The 21,695-nt window shown below is 20.7% G+C and overlaps 1 protein-coding gene across 5 annotated transcripts; it reads right to left on the bottom strand.

Moving 5' to 3' along the window:
- Positions 1–1,959: 1,959 nt before the first annotated feature.
- LOC127282567 (nicotinate phosphoribosyltransferase) lies at positions 1,960–20,695 on the bottom strand. 5 transcript variants are annotated; one of them, XM_051306889.1, is made up of 11 exons: positions 19,942–20,695; positions 16,211–16,381; positions 15,989–16,115; positions 15,351–15,562; positions 13,359–13,477; positions 12,562–12,755; positions 10,038–10,232; positions 7,060–7,285; positions 6,251–6,571; positions 4,665–4,793; positions 1,960–4,569 (listed from the first exon to the last, which is right to left on the bottom strand). In XM_051306889.1, exons 2-11 carry the CDS (start codon positions 16,362–16,364, stop codon positions 4,492–4,494), a joined length of 1,755 nt encoding a protein of 584 aa, XP_051162846.1. In that variant the 5' UTR covers positions 16,365–16,381; positions 19,942–20,695; the 3' UTR covers positions 1,960–4,491. The 5 variants fall into 5 exon arrangements, with proteins under 5 accessions (XP_051162846.1, XP_051162845.1, XP_051162844.1 ...); XM_051306888.1 differs by lacking the exon at positions 19,942–20,695 and adding an exon at positions 18,316–18,670 and having other exon boundaries at positions 7,060–7,282; XM_051306887.1 differs by lacking the exon at positions 19,942–20,695 and adding an exon at positions 18,316–18,670.
- Positions 20,696–21,695: the final 1,000 nt, after the last annotated feature.

Consider the following 21,695-nt stretch of genomic DNA (forward strand, 5'->3'; position numbering starts at 1 on the left):
ACACGACAATCACTCACGTGATTGGAGGAACATTGTTGTTCTTATAGAATTCTATTTTACCGATAGAGAACCGCGAAATTTAAAATACAAATATTTTTTATTAATAATAATATTTCATATAAATTTAAACTATTTATTTCTACGCAAGGAATATGTAAAACAAACAAATTAATTTAGATTAAATTTATTTTATTTATTGCAGATCAACTATAATACAAAAAACAGGGGTCGGTTGAATTTTTGAAAATGCACATTTTCAATACAAAATGAATTAGCAATTTACATTACATAATTATAATTAAAAATTAATCAAAAATCTGAAATATTTATCTAATTTGTCCAAAATATAATTCTTCTTTCGAGAATTACACGGAATGTTTAAAAACATTTTTTTTTTAAATTATGCAAAAAAAAGAGTTATTATTTTTTTCAGTTTTCATTGTAGAAATTAAATTTTTTAAACAGAAAAAAATTTCTTTTTATCAAATATTTAAAACGAACACTTTTTTGTGCGTTCATGTGAAAAAACAGAAAAATTCAACTGAAAAAAAAATACATTTCTCAAGAATAATATAAAATTGAGAAATTCTTATTAAATAATAATAGACATCAACTTCGTTTATTTCGCTTACGATAAATTCATTAATATATATATATATATATATATATATATATATATATATATATATATATATATATGGCAAATAAAAAATTAAATATATAGTCGACCTAAAAATAAAGAATTGATCAACCCCTAAATTTTTGTTCATTTTACACATCACAATAATTTTAATTCTATTTTCTAATTTATTTTTTTAAACATTTTTTTTTCTCAATGACTAGTTTGTGCTAAAAATACCAAACAATCTTTTTTTTTTTTATTTTAGAATCGCAGACAATTAATTCTTATTTAAAGGAGTTGTCGGATAAATTACAAAATTTATATTTTCACAATAATTATAATTTCGAAGTTTTGTAATTTAAAAATTACAGAATTTCAAATGCAGTTAATAATTACAAATGCATTTCAAAGTAAATAATATACAAATTATTAAATTTCCTCCCTTCTTCAAAAAAGAGATAAATAAATAAAAATAGAAAAATTGTAATTTTTAACAAACATTTGAAAATAGACAAAATTTTCTTCTTTAACAAAAAAACTGTTTCAAACACTTTCAAAAAAAAAAATCACTGTTTTTTACTTTAAAAAGTATAAACTTATTTAAAAAAATTAATTTATGCTGAATTATTCATTTTTACAAGTTATTATGCAATATTTATTGAAACATATTTTCTTTTTAAATCTATTCTGCAGAAAAAATATTTTTATAAAGTTATTTGATCTATACCCGTAATTAATTTTTATTGTATACTGAAGCTATAAAAATTGTATATTAAATATTCAATTTTTATTCCTTCAAAAAAAAATTTTTTTATTTTTTTGAGGGAAAAATATTCAAATTTCTTAAAAATAAGAATTATATATCTCACGACAACTCCAAATGACGAAAAAAAATTTAAATTATCAATCCAGTTTTATAAGTCTTATTTCTATATTCTAAGTTTACATTATTCGTTAACCACATTTTTTTTTTTTTTTTTTTTTTGGTTTTAAAAGCAGAATGCTCTTTCTTTTTTCAAAATACAATTTCTATACACAAGTTTGCAATTTATTTTTTATTAATATATGGAATTAAAGATTCCCTGCAAAATCGATATGCTATATATGTCAATGGACATAATTTAGAAACTCTTAACTGAAAATTAAAAATTTATAATTCTTATAATTATTATTTGAAAAATTAAGAAACTAAATATTTAATAGAGAAACTCTTAAAATGTACATACATATAGGGATAAAAGTCATTGACTCCAATGGATCATTAAAATTTTAATTTTAAAAAAATTTTGACTACTTTTTTTGTATTTGTACAAAATTTGTAGACTTTTTTTTTAAAAAAATAATAATACGTTCTATTGAGAGTTTACCATGATTAAATATAAAAAAAATTCAAATTTTTCGAATTTGGAAATACCAAACAATTATTTCAATAATAATATTTATACATTTTATAAATAAACTTATTTTGCCTGAAATAAAATTTTAAAATGTTGCAAAATGTATACAAATTAATAAAAACGATTTTTTTCGTTTTTACTTTTAGAAATAATAATTTTTTAATGTAGGTGAATTACGTAAATCTCATTTATATTTAAAGTTTGGTAGAGTTTTTTAAAATAATTTTTCAGATAGTTGAAATGATCCATTATAGTCCACCTTTCCTTTATATAAGTATAATAGAAGCATACAAATTAATTATAAAACTATTTTCTGATATTTTATATATAATAATATGTTTAATTGAAAAAAAACTCCAATTTTTTTCAAACTAAATCATTGAAAATATGGGGGAAAAAATAGAAAATAATATGACTAAATAAAATGATCTAAATATATGTGAAATATTCAGGGTGGCCATTATATATTTTTCACTGTTTTTTATTTTGTCCTTTTTTTGTTATTAAAATTCTGATTCAAATAATTTTAAGGCTCAAAATTTTATTTCATGTCAAAAATTGTCGATTTTTTTTTTAAAATATTGTTTATTGAGAAAAATATTATTTTATTCATATTTCTTTTTAAAAAAATTTATTTTCGCATAATTATTGATAAAATTGTTCTTGTCAAAAAATTTTCTAAATTATAGATCAAAAATCTAGTTTTGATTTAAAAAAAAAAAAGAAAAATGGAAGATTTTTTAATATTCAAATTTTAAGAACGAAAAAAAATACAATTTTTTTTTTTTTTTTTTAAGGCATAAATAAATTTACACTATTTTCCCAGTTTTCATGGCCACCATGTTAAAATAATATTCCATTTAATGAAAGTTAAAGGTTTCTGAATTTTGCACACGAACAATAAATTTGATATATAATTATTATAGGATCTTATTCGTTAACATTCGTTTTACGTGAATTATTTGTGTATTAATTACAGTATTGCTACGCGATTTCTACATTTCGAAATTATTAAAACTTCGAAAATGGTTTTTCAGGCCACTTTTTTTTTTTTTTTTTTTTTTTTGAAAAAAAAATCCATGACAAAATACTAGATCTGTTATTGTTTACTAAACGAAATTAATTTCTCCTAAATGAAAAAAAAACAAGTTCTACTCTTCCCAAAAGAATATTATTTAAAATTAATGAAATTAATTTAAATAAATAAAAAAAAATGGTTGAAAGCGTATATCAATTCTGTAACTAAAGTGCGAAAATACTTTCACTTTTAATGCATTTGATAATTACAATATATATTATGTTAAAAGTTATACTTTTTTTCCTCTATAATTTTTTTTTTTTTTCGTAGTGAAACATTTATTTCTAATTTATAGATACTAGAATCTAATTATTGATGAATCTATTTACTGGTCTTTTATCGAAGATTATTATTATTTTGTTTTCTTTGTTACGTTTTTTTTTTAAGGCCCCTCTGCTCGCACAATTCAATAAAATTTACGTCATCGTCTTTCAAAACGGAACGTTAACGAAATATATTATAATTCCTACACAATAACGACATTATTTGTACTATACGTGTGTAAGATATCTGCTCTCAAAAAAATTGCAGAGTTAGTAACAATACTGCAAACATTAATTTTGCAGTGAAATCGGCAAACATTTTCAAGAAAAAAAAAAAAATTAACTGAATGCCGAGAGAAAAATATATTTTTACATATATATTATGTCAAAAATCGACAAGCCCAGCAATATTTTATATATGTATATATATTTGGGTAATTAAAAAGTCGTTTTTGGTATCTACAAATGTTGACTTAATGATGGAATTTAAAGTTTTTTTTTAAGTTAACAAACACGAATTAATTGTTTAATTAAAAAAAATTTTTTTAATAATAAATTTAAATTAAATTTAAAATTGTTTAAATTTTTTTTTAATTTTGTTTTTTTTTAAGTTTTATAATAAATTGTTTTAAAGAGCAAGATGACATTTAAGAAAATTAGGGGACAATTGTTTTTTTTAAATGATGAAAATTACATGAATATATGAATAAAAAATTCTGTGTCAAAAATTTCATTAACATAAAAAAAGGAATTAAAAATTTACCAAACTGGAGAAAAAAATAATTATAATAATTGATGGGACACATTTTTTCGTTTTAAGAAAGAAGAATTATATTTTTTAATTAAAATTTTGAATTTAAGTAGAACAAGTGATTATGAAAATTGACTAAAAAAAAAAAAAGATATTTTAATTAATATTCTAGTTTTTTTTTGGCAGGATTCAAAAACGATATTTTAAATTTTAATCACCCACCTATATATATTTTATTTCTGTCGAAAATTTTATTGCACCCAGTAAATGAACTTTGATTTACTGTCAAATTTCTATTTTCCTCTTCACTTCAAATACTGATCTATCCATACAGTAAGTGAACATTGATTCACTTTATTAAATTCCTCATCATTTCATCTTCATGATAATTGTCCAATTGGTGCATTTTGCAACCATAAATCATGAATAAAGTGGTACAATTTATCACTTACGGCTACCTGAAAATTGAGAAAAGAAAAACAAAACATTACAATGGTTAGTATTCTATTGGAAATCAATGAATTTTTTTTTTGAAAAATTCAAATTCACTTACTTTATAAGGTGTTGGATTTAAACTCCTCTTATGATCACTGCGTAAAGTTTTTAATGATTCTTGTACTCTTTGTCGTGTTTCTTGTAAAGTTGGCAAAGGTCGACACAATTTACCATCCTTCCAGTATAACTTAAAATTTTTTTTTTTTTTTAATTTAATGAGTAAAATCTTTCTATTAAAATATTTGACCATGCCCAGGTTTCGAAATGACACACATTTTACTTTTTTGATACTTTTTTTTCGATAAGGCTACTTTTTTCAAAAAATAATTTTAAAAATAACAGAATTCAAAAATTTTTAACTTTAGCGAATTTTTTCATTCCTAAAAGCTCGACAAGTTGATGATTTATTATTGTCCGCGTGAACTACTGCTTTATATAATTATTTTTTTCACGAATTTTCATTTTTCAAAATAGCATTTAACATAATTTCTTTTTAAACGACCTTTTTACTCAATAGAATTTTTTATTTGGCAATTTTTTTTTGACAGAATTTTTATTTTACAAAATTTCTCTTTACCCAATTGTTTTTTTTTTTTTTTTAATAATTCTAATTTAACCGAAATTCAGACAATAATTGAATTTTAGAGTATTTTGAATTGAAAAAAGTTTTTAATAATTGAAATGCCAAGATTTTAATTAAAGTTATACTAATTATTTCAACAAAAAATTTGAATCAAAATTTTTAATAATAATTGAATTTCAGGAGATTTTGAATTAAAATTTTAATAAATTAGAATTGCTGAAAATTATTAACAAATTTTCAAACAGTAATTGGATTTTAGAAAATTTTTTATTAAAAAATGTTTTATTTAATTGAATTTTTGAATAATTGTATTGAAATTATTAATTTAGCAAATAATTTTAGATACTAATTTTAGAAATAATTGAATTTTGCAAGAATTCGAGTCAAAATTTTGAGAAATAATTGAATTTTTTGGAGATTTTTAATTAATATTGTTGTTTTAAAATACTAAATATTTTATATATGCTTCCAATTCCAAGTTCTAGAATTTAAAAATTCGAATTACTTAAAATTCTACTGAATGAGAATTCTAATAAATTAAAAATAGATTAAATTAGAATTCTTTTCAAGAAACAGTTGGGTAAAGAGAAATTTTATAAAATAAAAATTCTGTCAAAAAAAATTCGGTACTTTAAAAATTCTGTTGAGTAAACATTCGTTTAAAAAAATTCTGTTTTAAATGCTATTTTGTAAAATAAAAATTTATGTGAAAAATCAGTTTTATGGAATAATACGTTCCGATCGTTGTGCCAAAAACAAAAAGTTAATCGAAATTTAACAATAGATCGTTTTTTTTTAATAATTAGGAGAAAAATGATATTAATTTTATTCCTCAGAATTTTTCTTTCAATTTTTTTAGACAAGAAAATATTTTCATTTTAACGTCAAACTTCGAAAACTAATTTTACTTCATTTTAAAGATGCAACTTTTTTCATACTTTTTTCAATTTTGGGAATCCTTTTTTTTAAAACAAAAAATGATACTTTTCCATACTTTTCTTAGTCTTTTACTACGCTTCGAAGCCTGATATTTGAAAAAATAAAATTTCTAAAACACTTACTTTGTGTAGAACTTCAACTCTTGTTGGAGTAACATATGCTCTCTTTGACTCTTGAAAAGGATGTCGACAAAGGACCTTTTGTCCAACTTGTGGCGTATCCTCGTCATACCTTTGAAGTAAATCCACAAGTGCATGACCATCAGCACCATATAAACGAAAAGCATTCTTTCTACCTGGCATTGTAACCTTATCAACTTCCTGACTGAGTTTTATTCTCGGCAATTTATTAATTTCCACCATTTTATAGACACAACCAAGAGCTGGTTGTCGTTGGCATGTCACTAAATGTGTTCCAATTCCAAAGCTGTTAATTTTGTGATTCTATAAATATCAAATTTTAATGAATAAATGTTTTCAAATATACAATTACAAACATAGAAATATAAACTAAAAATAAATTAAAAACAAGATTTTTTAAACTTTTAATAAAATAAAATTAAAATGAAAGAGACAAATTTGAAATGCAAGAATAAGTAAAGTATAACAAAAAAAAAATATATTTTATGCAAATTATTATTTTTGATTTAAATAATTTTTGAAAAAAAAATTTAGGCAAAAAATTAGTTATTTTTTTTTAATCGTTGTCAACTTCAACGACGTGATTTTAAAGTACATTTTTCAGTGTGAAAATAAAAGAAAAAAATTATCAAATTATTAAAAAGAAATTAAATGTAAGAAAAAAAGAGAAAAAAAATTGCATAGAAAAAGAAAAAAAAAGAGAATGAAATTAAATAGAAAAAAAAATGTAAATAGAAAATAAACGAAAAATAAAATAAAAATTTCAATTATATGTTTGAAAAAAAGTTCACCTGTTCATTTAGGCTAATTATAGTTTCTTCATTGATATCATTTGATGCGACAATTGTCATTTGTGCAAACCAGGGAATATTGTATTTTTCGGCAATTTTTTCAAACGATTCCCTAGCTTCTTGACTGAGATATGCAAGATCACCGCTGTCAATTCTTATTCCAATTGCCCTGTAGCCCAAATCATTTAAAGCAAGTGCCACCGCGCAGAAATTGAGAAGACCACTTCTGGAAGCAATTTATTAATAAATCATTGATGTTCAGCACTAGAATCGAAAAATGATAAATTAAATTTTTTTTCAAATTATTCCTTAAAACTAGATTATAAATTAATGAGAAGAAAGTGAAACAGCAAAATAGAAAAAAAAGATGTGCGATTATATTTAATATTTACCAAAAATCCTTTTGCAAAATTGGTGATTTTTTACCCCCTTTTTTTTATTTAGAAATTAAATATATAATTTCTAAAACGAATTAATTATAAATAACAAAAATTTTAATTACTGTTATTTATTTACTATTATTATTATTTACTTTATCAGTATGAAATTTCGTTGAGAAAGAAATTGAAATCATTTTTTTTTGGTAAAGAAATGATATCAATTTCCAAAAACAAAAAAATTAAATAGTTTTGACAATAATTGAGAAATATTTTTTTGTTAAATTCTTCATGTCAATATAGAAAATATATAAAAAATAATTTATTGAAAAAGCTAAGCTGAATTGGGACGGCACTATATAAGGTTGAACACTAAATTTATACTTTTTTTTTTTACAATTCTTCTCTAAATTAATTACATTTTTCTAATACTTCAAACTACAAAAATTCCTTCATAATATTGTTAAATCAAATAAAGAATAATTTTTCTATTCTCTATAGAAGAAAACAAAAACATTCTAATTATTAATACATTAAATAATTATTTTTAATGGAATCAATAGTTAAATTATTATTATTATACAGGGTCGCCACAAGAATATATTTTTCAATTTCCTGCAAAAATTTGTTTTTATTAAATTTAATGAATTATAATAGAAATTTAATAAATTGAAGTTGGAAAACGCGATTTTTTTAAACTATATTTCACTATTTTTACAAGAACAGAGATCACAGTACATTTTTCAAGAAAATAGGTAAAAAGGTGAATTATTTAGCGAAAATAGGTGATAAAAAACTGATAGATAAAACTAATTAACGTGCAAAATAACTAATCTATTCAAATTTGGATTAATTGAAATTTTTAATCAATAATTGAAGCATAGTTTAAAATTTGGATAAATTGAAGTTTTGGATAAAAAATTCAAATCAATTAAAATTTAGGTAAATTGAATTTTGGATAAAAAATTTAAGTTCAAATCAATTAAAATTTAAGTAAATTAAAATTCGGAAAATTTAAAACTTAAATCAATTAAAATTGGGATAATTTGAAATTAATTAAAATTTGGATAAATTAAAATTCGGATAATTTGAAAGTTATATCAATTGAAAAATTTGAAAAAATTAAAATTTCAATAATTTGAAACTTAAATCAATTAAAATTTCAGATAAAAAGAAAATTTCGTTTATTTTAAATTTCGATTGATTGAATTTATATTTGATTAAAATTTAAATAAATAAATTTGTTGATCAAAATTTAGGTAAATTGAAATTCAGGTGATTTTAATCTCAATTCAATTAAAATTTAGGCACATTGAAATTCAGATAATTTGAAATTTAAAACAATTTAAATTTCGAATAATTAAAATTATCATAATTTGACAAGTAAATCAATTAAAATTTAAATAAATTAAAATTTCCTTAATTTTAGCTTTCGATCGATTGAATTTGCATTTGATTAAAATTTTTAATAAATAAATTTTTATTGACCAATAAAAATTAGAATTAATTGAAAGATGGAGCAATTGAAATCTACAATGAAAATTTTGAAATTTACATAGATAAAAATTTGAATTGAATAAAATTTAATTAAATTGAAATTTTGATAAATTAAAATTTTAATTAGAATTAGAATAAATATTTAAATTTACAAATAATTACAATTTTAATTATTAAATGCTTCAACTAATTAAAATTTGGATTTACTGAAATTTTGTCAAAATAATTTTTAAATCAATAAATAATTCTTGAAAAATTCAAGCTTGTGTCAATATTGAATAATGTAGAGAAAAAATGAAATTCTGTAATTTTTTGTTCTCTAAATTATTAATATAAGTTTAGAAATATTAAAAAAATTCTTTATTAAATCAATAATTAAATTTAATTCTTTTTTCAATTTTTGCAAAATCAATAGAATAAGGTGAAAAAGGTAAGAAATTATAAAAAAAAGGTGAAAAAAATTTTTAATAGGTGAAAAAAGATGAATAGGTGAAAACATTTCTTCTTGTGGTAAAAATTAAAATTTTTAACGCATACAATACTTTTTCTCTAAATTTATCAATTTTCCAAATTTCCCTGACAAAAATATTTTTTTTCCTGACATTTCCCTGACTCCTATTAAACTTGTGGCCACTCTGTATTATTATCTAATTTATTATTTTTCATTATATCAAATAGTCAAGAAAATAAAAAAAGAGAGCGGAATATTTGTTTGTAATTAACGAAAGCGAAAAATTTGTAAAAACTCTGTATTCAAGTATTTACAATGAAATAAATTATTATTATTATTATTTTTCATATTTGAAAAAATAATAATAAAAAAAAAACAAATATGAATATTATTATTTTGAATAATATTTGTAAATTTGATGGAATATTTAAATGCATGAATGAAAATGTTAACGAAATCACTGTCTGTTTTACGAGGTCAGGAATCTTTTTATTTTTTATTCTATTTATTTAAACATGTGGCTATATCTAAAATGATAACAATACGGGAAAAAAATATTGTCTCATTTTTGAAATCTACAGACGAAAAAAAAAAAAAATTGTGCAAAAAGATTCCGTCTAATGCAAAACTGACTGATTAGAACTAGATCGTACCTCACATAAAGCTCACCCAATTCGCTTCTTTTTAAAAAGCCATTCTTGTTAGATGATGTTGAGTCACTTTTGTTTGGGTTGCCACTCGCACTACTACTGTTTTGCAGTGCCTTATTATTGGGCCCTTTATTTAGAAGCTTATTCTTAACGACAAGGCTCTCAATTTGCGCCTTTCTCTTGAACGGTGCCTCTACGCTATAAAAACACTCGAATTAAGCTTCAATGCTTGTTATTTCACGAAATGAGTGTTCCAAATTGAAATGTGAATATTTAATCATCTATGCAAAAATGGCCTGTAATATGTTTTTTTTTTTTTTTAAAAAAAAAAAAACAAAACAAATTTTCCTACCCATCGCTCTATAAAAAGCCTTTGTTTTATTAAACATACATGCACACTTTTTTAAATCTACTTTTCTTTTTCTCTCATTTTCCAAATTTCATTATTTCCTAATCTATAACTTCTTTTTTACGGAAGCTTAAAAATACTACATAATTTTTTCAATTACCTCCTAAAATTATTGTTTTTAAAAAAAATTATTATATTTAAGATCTCCTGCGAAAATCTTGATCAAAAGTTAATGATGGAAATGGAAAAAATAGAATTATTATTTTTTTTTACTATAATTTTGTTTTCATAAAAAAAACAATTATAATAATAAAAAATTAATTCAGTTGAATGAAAATTTCACTAAATGTAAATTTATTGATTAAATAAAAATTTTTTGAAATGAAAACTGATTATCAAATAACAATTTGGTTAAAAATTAAAATTGGGTCAAATGAAAAATTTTAATAAAAATTTTGTTGAAAAGAAAATATCTGTCAAACAACAATTTTGGTGAAAAAAATAAAAATTGCATCAAAAGCAAAATTCGATGAAATGCAATTTTTGTTAAATAACAAATTGTTAAATGAAAAATTGAAAATTGGATTAAATTGCAAATTTTGTTAAATTAAAATCTAATTCAAAATTCATTTAAATAACCATTTAATTAATTAAAAATTTAATTAAATGAAAATTCGTTTCAAATGTAAATTTCGTTAAATTAAAATTTCATCAACAAATTTTATTTATATGTAAATAAAAATTCAATCAAAAACAATAATGAAAATTTACCTAAAAATTAAAAAATCTCTCCAAAAAACTTTTCAATTTCCAACATTAAATTTTAATAGAAAAAAAAAAAAATTTCGCAAATGATCTTTTTTTTTTAAAGCATTGTTCAGCAAAATAATAATTTACAGAGAATACGTGAAATACAAGCGTATGAAAAAATTGCAATGATGAAGAAAAAAAAATGGATAAATTAGCGAAATTGTGAAGTCAAGGTTAACAATCTTTATATATTTTTTGCAAAGTCATGTATTTAAATAAAAAATACTTTCATTATTTATAAGATAGAGAAATAAAAGTGCTTTCATGCACTGATTATTATTTAAGATACAAAAAATAATATGAAAAAGTTTAAGATAAATAGTTATTTTTATTAGGGGAAAAAAAATGCTGTTTCACTTTGAAAGGAAATTTATAAATACATTTTAAAAACTTTATATTTATAAGTAAAATTTGATAAGATAAAAAGCAAATAATCTTCCTTGATTTCACAAAAAAGCAGAGATTTTGAAATACGTTATTTTAAAAGCATAGGGAGTGAGATAATGAACGTTTGTGTTTTTTTTTGTGATAGATTGTAAACATATGATTTTTTTTTTAAAGGGAAGGGACCAGTGAAATTTTAATTCATCGAAATTAATGTTCTTTAGGGTTGTCAATTTTTTTTCTAACTATATTGAGAATTCAAAAATTATAAAACAATTAAATTGTTAATATTTTTTTCAATTAAAAGTTAAAATTCTCGAAAATTTATAATTTGAACTTGTCTCACAATTTTTCTTATTTATCATTGCCGATTTTTTTTTATAGGCTTTTTTCATTTTATCAAAAAATGAAAATTTTGAAAAATAAAAAAAATTTTGTAAAATAGTTAAAAATTACTTTCTTTTATTTTTCATATAGTGAAATGTGATTTCAGGTTTTGAAAAAATGCAAAAAGAAAAAAAATTGTTTACCCCTAAAACAGGGTTAATTTTAATTGTTGTAAATTTAACTGATGATTCTTTAAAAATTCCACTTTTTCCATAATTTTGATTATTTTTTATACCCACTTTTTTCATGATTTTGAACAATCAATCGTATGAATTTTAAAAATTGTTAATTTTTGCAAAAAATAAAATTTTTTAAATGGACAAAAATAATTTTTTGTAAATTTTATTAATATATAATCATTTTAGATTGTAAATAATGGCAGAAAAAAATTTTTTATCCGTTAACAATATTAATTTCGATAGACTGAAATTTCACCGTTCCCTCCGCTTAAATTAAATAAATGAAAAAAATGTGCCTTCAATTCAATTCATATAAGATTAACTTGCAGAGAAAAGCATATTTATATATATACAGCTTCAGAGAGACGATAGTATGAGATCCGAAAAAAAAAAAAATTTTCTTTTGAAATATTAATACCTTTTGACGTCGTAAGTGTCGACTAGAGCCATAAATCCATCTGGAAATGCAATCGCATAGCTGACAAGAGCCGCCAATTCTCCATCGGATGCTTCCAATTCCAATGCTTCCAAATCGGCAGCAATGTTTTTTCGATATTTACACGAAGCAGCTAATAAATCCTTCATTTGACCTGTCTCTTTATGAGCAAGTGTCTGTAAATTAAAATTTTTTATTATTTTTATAGATAGAAAATTCTCTCGATTTTTTTTTATTATTCTTTCAAATTAAAAATATATTTAAATAAAAAACAGTTCATCAATTTTTATTAAAATTATTTTCTGATTTCATTTTTTTTTTTAAATTCTGAAACTTTTTAGTTTCAATTCTTATTTTTTATATATTCAATTTTTTTCATATTATTAAATTATTTTATGAATTTTTTTTTATTTTTATCGGTTCAATTAAGAAAAAAATAATCCCAGATTGCTATTTTGATAACAAAAAATTTTAGTATAATAATAATATAGTAATATAATAATTTTGTAATTTATATAAATAAAATAATGATTTTTGTTATTATTTATCTAATTTTTCACACTGAGAAATATTTTGATTCAAATTCATATTATTAAAAAAAATAAATAAATAAATAAACAAAGAAAACAACAAAATATTTTATGTTTTCAATGGTTATACAAATTTTGCATATTTATCACAAACTATCAAAGTTTACATGTTCAAAGAGAATTTTTTTTTTATTAAAAAAAAAAAAAAAAAAAAAAAAAAAAAAAAAAAAAAAAAAAAATTATACTCACTCTATTTTGCAAATCATCTTTGCCGTTAAACGATGTAATATATGCATGAGCGTGAGTTCCATAGACGGGAATTGCAAATAATTTTCCTGCCAATACATTGCTGGTACCGTCGAAACCACCTTAAAAAATAAATAAATAATTATTTATTTATTCTACATAGTTCTCACCTTCTGGCACATTTCTTTTATACACCTCAATTTTAATGAAAGTAAATAGCAAATATTTTAATTTTAAATAATTCACAAAAATATAAAATTTAAGATTCAAATTTAAAAACAAATAATTTTGAAAATTATTTTCACAAATGTTAAGAAAATAATAGTGATGAACAATTTAAAAGAAGAAGAAAAAAAGTGAAATACATTTTATTATTAAATTCAAAACTCAAAAATTTATTTAAAAATTTAAAAACATGTTCTCTCTATCTCTCTTAATTAAATTATCATTCATATAATAGCTTGCATAATATAAATATGATAATAACATTTTCACAATGACTAATCAACTTCAAAATTTATCTCTTTTATTCTGTTAATATTAATTGCTCGAACAAATGACAACAGATTAAGAAGTATATTAAAAAAAAAATAATAAAATAATTCGGTTTACATTGGCATCTTGCTTCATCATCACCGAAAGTAAGAAATTGATAACTGTGCTAAGTTTCTTATGCAGTAAACTTTTTTTCTTCTTCTTTTTTTTCTCATTAAAAAAGCTAATAAATATTATTGCAACTGTAAAGTTTTTGCAAATATTTTTGTATTGGAAATTTATGCAAAAATATTTTTTTGATGTTACAGACCTCGGATCGATTTTAAGGGGCAAAAGAAGTCGATTTACATTCCAAAAAAAGTTGATTTTTTATTTTTAATAAATTTAATTAGTTAATAAATATTTTATTTCAAATAATTATTATAATTAGATATACTAAATTAATTTTATTAATTCCTTAAAATAAAAATAATTCTATAAAAATATTTTCAAGAAAATTTATTTCGAATATTTCAGAGTCGAACTAAGACAAATTTTCAAGATTTTAATTCAGTAGGAAAGATTTTAAAAAAATTCCTAATATTCTATTTTTTTTTAATTTTTGAAATCTAATAAAAGCAAATTATTCGAATTCAAAAAAATGTGGAAAAAGTCATAGAATCCGAGGTCTGGAAAATGTATCGGACCCCCCCACCCAAAAAAATACTCCTTTTTTCTAAATCGACCCTAAAGCTCTAAATAATAAAATAAGAAACTAAAGATTATAAAATGTAAGAAAAAATCAATAACTTGTTTGAACCAAAGTCACATTAATGTCCATTTTCAAAAAAATAATTCGATGAGTGAAAATGATGCAATATTCAATAATTGGGTTTTAAACAAAATATACATATATATTCCGCAGATATATAATTTTACTTAACCCTGAAAGTTCTTTCACATCACTTAAAGTAGATGATACCTACCGGTACCAAGTAATACAATATATTGATCTCACTTTCTTTGACCGGGTCTATTACTCATCGTGTAAATTTCACGAAAATTAAAATTTACCTCCTAATTTATACAACAAGAAATAGAGAGAAAAAAAATTACCACCTTAAATTAAAAAAAAAAAATAATAAAAATTTATTACTACAAAATGTTTAAAATAAAAAATTTCTTTTTAATTTTTTTTAAAAATAATTTTGTAAATTTATTTATTTAATCAAATATACGAGCTAAAGGGAACGTAAATAATATAAATGCAATTAAAAAAATAAATTATTAAAAAAATAAATAAAATCAAATTCAGAAAATAAAAGAACAAAAGTTAATTTCAAAAAAAAGACAAATCTGAAAAATTAAATAATTTATTAATTAAATATTTTTTTCTCTCTTTACATATAAAATACAACAACAAAAATCGTTACATCGATAATAAAAAAAATAATTAATGGGGGAAAATAAAAAATGCAATAAAAAAAAAAGTATTATTTTTAGAAATGATCTTTCACTTACCAATATAACTATATTTGGAAGCACTGAGTCCTCCGTCTGGTCCTTGTGCCCTTCTGAGACCAAATTCCATTAAAGTTACATTTTTTCCCGCTACCATTCTATATCGAGATGCATTTGTTGCCACCAAACTTGCATAGTTGACAAGAGTTAAAAATGTCGTTTCCAACAGCTGAATAATTATCAATGGACCCTCTACTCTTAGAAGTGGTACCCTATTTTTAATAATTAAAAAGTTGATTAATCAAAAAAAAAAAACCTTTAAAACAAAAATCAATTCGAAAAAATTAATTAAATTTTTTTTTTAATAATTTATATGTTCAATTAAATTTAATATCATTTAATATTTAAAAATACACAAAAAAATTTATATATTTTTCAATTTATTTGTTACTATAAAATTATACAATAAATTAATATTATACTTAAATAGAACATAAAAAAAATTAATTACATAATAATTAAATAGTAAAAAGTAATAAAATTGAAGGCAATAAAGAAAGAAACAAATAATATATATATATATATATATATATATATATATATATATATATATATATATAAATAAGAGATAACAGACAATAAAGATATATGAAAGATTTTTTTTTTTTTTAGTGATAAAAATGAAAATTTAATTTTACCTTGGAAAAACGATAGAGCCTTCTTCAATTGCGTATAAACTAACATCATCAGTTGTAAGATTTTTTAAATATTCAAAGAATTCTGGCTCTACACAGTCTGGCATTGTAGTTCTCAAATAGTCAATATCTATTAATAATTTGAAAAAAAATATATTTTAGCATTTATAAAATTTAATTTTCTAATCTTAATTTTTTTATTTCTTATACAATGAAAATAAATACCACTGTCAGAATAATGAAAACTGCCAAGAAATTTGAGACATTCTTCTAGTCCAGCAAAAACTGTGAATTCTCCATGAAAAGGATTTTTTCGAAAAAATAAATCGAAAACACCATAATCATGCATTTTTCCACTTTTCCAATAAGCATAAGCCATTGTGATTTGATAAAGATCTGAAAATTTTTAATAAATTTATTGTACGAAAATACAATTTTAATATAAAATATTATTAAAATTAAAATAGTCACGCCTTGGATCGACTTTAAGCCGCAAAAAAATTCGATTTTTTAATTTAATTAAATTTAATTAGTTAATAAATATTTTACTTTAAATATCTAATATTATTGTATATTATTTAATTTATTTTTTCATTCCTTAATAAGAATAATAAGGAATATTATCAAGAAAATTTATTTCGAATATTTCAAAACTGAACTAAGACAAATTTTCAAAATTTTAATTTAGTAGGACAAATTTATAAAAAAAAAAAAAATTTTTTTTTAAAGTTCCATTTAAAAATTTTTAATTAAAGTCTAATTTATGTAAATAATTTGAATTTAAAATTTTTGCATAGTTTTTAATTTTAATGGTCAAATATAAATTTTGGAAAATAATTAAGTTGAAGCTTTTCTAAATAATTAAATTTTGAAAGAATTATTTAAAATAATAATTGAATTTTTAAAGAAATATTAAAATTATTAAAAATAATAATTGAATTTTGAAAGAGTTACAGTTGAAATTTTAAGAATTGAATTTCAAAAAATTTTGTAAAATTTTACAGAATTAAAAATAATTTATCAAATAGTTTTAGATAACCTTTTTTTAAAATAATTGAATAAATTAAAATAAATAATTGAATAAATAATAATAATAATAATAATAATATAATATATAATAATAATTTTAAATAATTGAATTGAAAATTTACTTTAAGATAATATTGAATTTAAAAAGGAATTTCATTCAAATTATTGAAAATAATTAATTTAGAGAATAATTTTAGTTAAAAATTTGATAAATAATTGAAACAAAAAAGATCTGAAGAAGATCTGTAATATAATGAAAAATACGTATTTTGTTTAAAAATTTTGTAAAAAAAAGTACAAAAAAAGTCGAAAAAGTCGTATAATCCGAGGCCTGTAAAGTACAAAGTAAAATAATAACAATAATAGTAAACTAAAAAAAACATTCTCGTTAATGTGAATTACTTGCAAAATTCAGAGAAAATGATTTATCATAATTTTTTTATTTCTCTATTAATCAAATTTAGAAAAAAAGTAAAAAAAAATACTAATTATTAAAAAGAAATAAAACCTCTTTGTTTTTATATTTCCCAAATAAAAAGATTTTAATAATTTTAATAATATAACTTTACTATTGTATAAAAAGAAATGTGTGTAAAGTAAATAATACAAATGTATTTTTTTCATTATCGAAATCATTCATTGAACAAAAAAAAAAAAAAAAATTAAAAAGACCTTGAAAAATGATCAATCCTTGCAAACATTTAAGTACTTTTGAGATTAGTAAATTTTGCATTCTTGTCTTCAATTAATTCAAATGTGTCTTGAATATTTATTAAAAAATATATACTTGCAATGACTATAATATGAATTCAGTACTCAATTAAATAAAATTTCATCTGCATAATTATAAATATATATATTTTTTTTTCATCTTCTATACAAATGTCAATATAAGAAAAATGTCATTTACGAGGTGCGTTTTAGAAATTAATATCGCCTTGTGTCATAAAATAATTAACAATCAACGTCATTTGAAATGTAGTTCACGTGTTTAAAATTAATGACGCAAGAAAGGTTTTATATATTTTTAAAAAATTTCATTCTGAGCCAATGAACTTTAACAATCTATATAGAGTTTAAATAATTGAAAAAATTGACATTCTCACTCTATAATCATTAAGCGACATTAGTAAAATTATTCAATTTAAATTAGGATCTATTGTAAAAATTAAGAAAAAGAAACAAGAATTGAGTAAAATAAGACAATAGTTTAGAGGTTATATTACACATTGATTTTTTTTTTTTTTTTTTTTTGTTACAGAATGTAAAACAAATATTTAAGGAGAAAGTATTTTAAATACCTGTAAGGAGTGGTTGAACCACTCCATTTTGACGTGATTTACACCACGATTTGTCTTTGTCATTTGACATAGTTGTGATCTGTTTTTATTTTTACTTTAAAATTGAAAAAATAACCTCACAGGCACTAAAATTCTGTTTTTTAAATGGACTGTCTACTCTCTCGGTTAGTAAGCAACTAACACGTTTTATCCACTGAATCTACTCACTCTCACTAACACTTTAATCAACACACGAATGTAGCTATATGTACATATATATATATCAGTAAGTATGAATTCGCGCACTCATAATCGATAAAATGTTTCTCGTGTTTAGGAACATTTGAAGGACGTCATCGTCAATCAGAATCATATGAGTAATAGTGAAATTTTCCAATTTTCCGAAAATTTCATTGTGGAAAACAGTTTAATTCCCCTATTTGATTCCCCCAAATAAAAATAACCCTAAAGGAAAATTTCCAGCGCTACCAACCACGTGAAATGTAAATTTTCTTGTAGGCGCGAAAATTTGAACACACAGAAGACAAATATTTAAATAAATAATATTCATTTGGTAATAATATATAATTTATTAATAATATACAAATTTTCATTTATATATTATTAAAAAAAAAATATATATATATATATTCTTTAAAAATGGAAATTAAAAAATTAAAACTAATTAATTTTTAAAAATTTTTAAAAAATTTAAATAAATTAATGTATAATTATAAAAAATATATTAATTTAGTATGTAAATTTTAAAGCAGCAATAAATGAAATGCAGAAAAAATTTTGCATTACCTAAATATTATAATATTTAAAAGTGTCGAAGAAGTTTAGTCGATAAATCATGTTCTTATATTGTATACATATTTTCGTCTAAATTACAAAAACCTACATAAAACTAAAATATATAGATTACCAAAAATTTCTCATTAACTTTTATTACCGTAATTAATATTGATTTTTCTTTCCGAACTTTTTTTTTTTATCTGTCACAGGATACACAATTCTAAAAACTAATTATTAAAACACATAAAAAAAAGACTTAAAAATTAATCTTTTTTTTTTACTGTATACGAAGTTAATTTATTTTAATGAAGTTTACGAAAAAAATATTTTAAAAATGTATTTTTTTTCAGAATACAAAATAAAAAAAAATTAATTTAAAATTAATTAATTTTTTTCAATTTATTATCACAAATTTTTTATTTTGTATTTTATATTTTAAATAATATAGGCATACATTTTTCAATAATTAATTTTTTTTCTTATTTTATTTTAAGGAAAAAAAAATAAGGAGAGGTGATGTAAATTAATTAATAATATAATTTACGAGAAAGGGAAGAGGGAATATCTAAAAAAATTTAAATCGCAATATATTTAAAATTCTCAGAAATTAAATTCTAAAAAAAGAAATTCGTAATACATTACAATAGAAGTTAATAATACAAAAAAAAAATTGATAATTGATTAATATTATATATAAATTGATGAATATGGGATATGTAAAAAAAAATTGATATTGTCAAAATCAATAAAATAACAAATAAAAAAAATGTATTTTATACAAGGGGATTTATTGCAAATCCTATCTGATATACTGAATACATGTTATACATATATATTACGTCATATTACCTTGACTTCCATATATGAGAATCAATAAATCAATTTCAAATTTTTATAATTTCTCATCAAAAATTTCATGTGTAATTGATATTATGCGAATATTTCCTTTTTGCACTTGTTTATAATTTATTATTGCATTTGGCACTACTTTTCTTCACTTTTTTTTGGCATTGTAACAATATATAATTTATAATACGTTGTCATTGCTTTATATTATATTATTATCATTATTAAATTCAATGTTTATTATTTCAATAATAACATTAATGTCAATAATTATATTAATATATTTATTATAATATTAATACTAATATGTCGCGCTAGAAAATATATATATATATCTATATCGAGGAATTAAAATATATATAAATAATAAGACATCCTGAAGTCCACAGATTTCAACGAAAAATGTCAACAAAACAACATGTCAAAATTTAAGGTTATATTCTAGCATTCTAATTCTAACTGTAAGAATAAAATTCATAAATACAAGAGCCTTTTAATTCTGATTAAAATTAAAATAAAAAAAAAAAATTTCTAATCAAATAAATCGCGTGTTCCATATTCAAAAAACAGGTAACATTCAGAGATGGAAAACACGTGAATTTTTAGAAAACAAATTAAAAACATAATCTATAAAAATATGTCAGATTTTGTGTGAAAATTGTGAATGAAAATTAATAATTATTTTCATTTTTTTTTTCTTTTAATTGAAAAAAATTCAATTATTATTAAAATCATCGGCAAAATTCACAAAATTTATCCACGATGAACAATTGAAAAAAAAAATTGTTTCCATTTGGAAAATAATATAATTTGTTGTTGAATTTATTATTGAAAAAATTATATTATTTTTTCTTTTTTGTTGCCTACAAATTATTTTGTTTTAAAAAATTGTTGATTGAGAAACAATATAAATTTTTTTTTTTTTTAGACAAATTGTAATAATTTGTATATAGAAAAATATTTTTTCCTCTAAATCGTTGATCGAATAAATATTGTAAAATTCATCGACGTTAATAAAATGTAGTAAATCTATAGAAATAAAAAAAAAAAAAAAACTCGTGAAATATTTTTATTTTACGTATATTGAAAATTAACCTGAGAATTTTTAATGACTTTTCTGTAGACATCACAATGTATCACATAAAATATTCGAGGCGCTATGTAAAAACTTATAATCATTTTTTTTCGAAATTACACTTTTGTCCGCAAAACAGTAAACGAAATGATAAATTTTTAGAATTTCATTTTATCATAATCAATAGTTGACAAATTTTTGGCTTAACATAACCCTCAATGAAAACAAAAATTTTAAATGTGAAACTTATTATTACAGTATTTTTTGTTTTTAATTATTATTATTCAGCGTAATATTTATTTCTCTCAACTTACGATGCGCGTAATATTTACTTTTATTAAAAGGCAATAATTATATTTTTTGTTTATCAGAAACGATATTTACAGTTATTTTTTGTAAGTTTAAATACTGAGTGACAAAATATTTACATTACCAAATTGAAAATCGATATAAAATTTATTCAACTTGATTTCTCTTTAATTAAAAATTTATAAAGATGAATTAAAAACTGATAAAAGTTGTATTAAATCTAAATGTAAAATGATGCAATGTTCTTTAAGGCCAGGTCCAAGTCGTGTCAGCTGTTCCATTGAAACTTCAAAGGAACAGCTGACTCGACTTGGACCTGGCCTTAAATAAAAAAAAACAATTATCAAAAGGAACTTCTGGAATTCCAGAGATG

Source organism: Leptopilina boulardi, unplaced genomic scaffold, assembly GCF_019393585.1.
Source record: "Leptopilina boulardi isolate dan_hultmark-lab unplaced genomic scaffold, ZJU_Lbou_2.1 LbouV2_300, whole genome shotgun sequence".
In the NCBI taxonomy this organism is placed as follows: domain Eukaryota; kingdom Metazoa; phylum Arthropoda; class Insecta; order Hymenoptera; family Figitidae; genus Leptopilina; species Leptopilina boulardi.

What these genes read in the sequence shown, in the direction of transcription:
- LOC127282567 (XM_051306887.1), bottom strand. Translation starts at nt 18,385, where the DNA reads ATGTCAAATGACAAAGACAAATCGTGGTGTAAATCACGTCAAAATGGA. An exon ending in GGCTCTATCGTTTTTCCAAG is followed by an intron (nt 15,563 to 15,988) that starts GTAAAATTAAAT and finishes TATTAAAAATAG; the next exon opens with GGTACCACTTCTAAGAGTAG. An exon ending in AAGATGATTTGCAAAATAGA is followed by an intron (nt 12,756 to 13,358) that starts GTGAGTATAATT and finishes TTTAATTTACAG; the next exon opens with ACACTTGCTCATAAAGAGAC.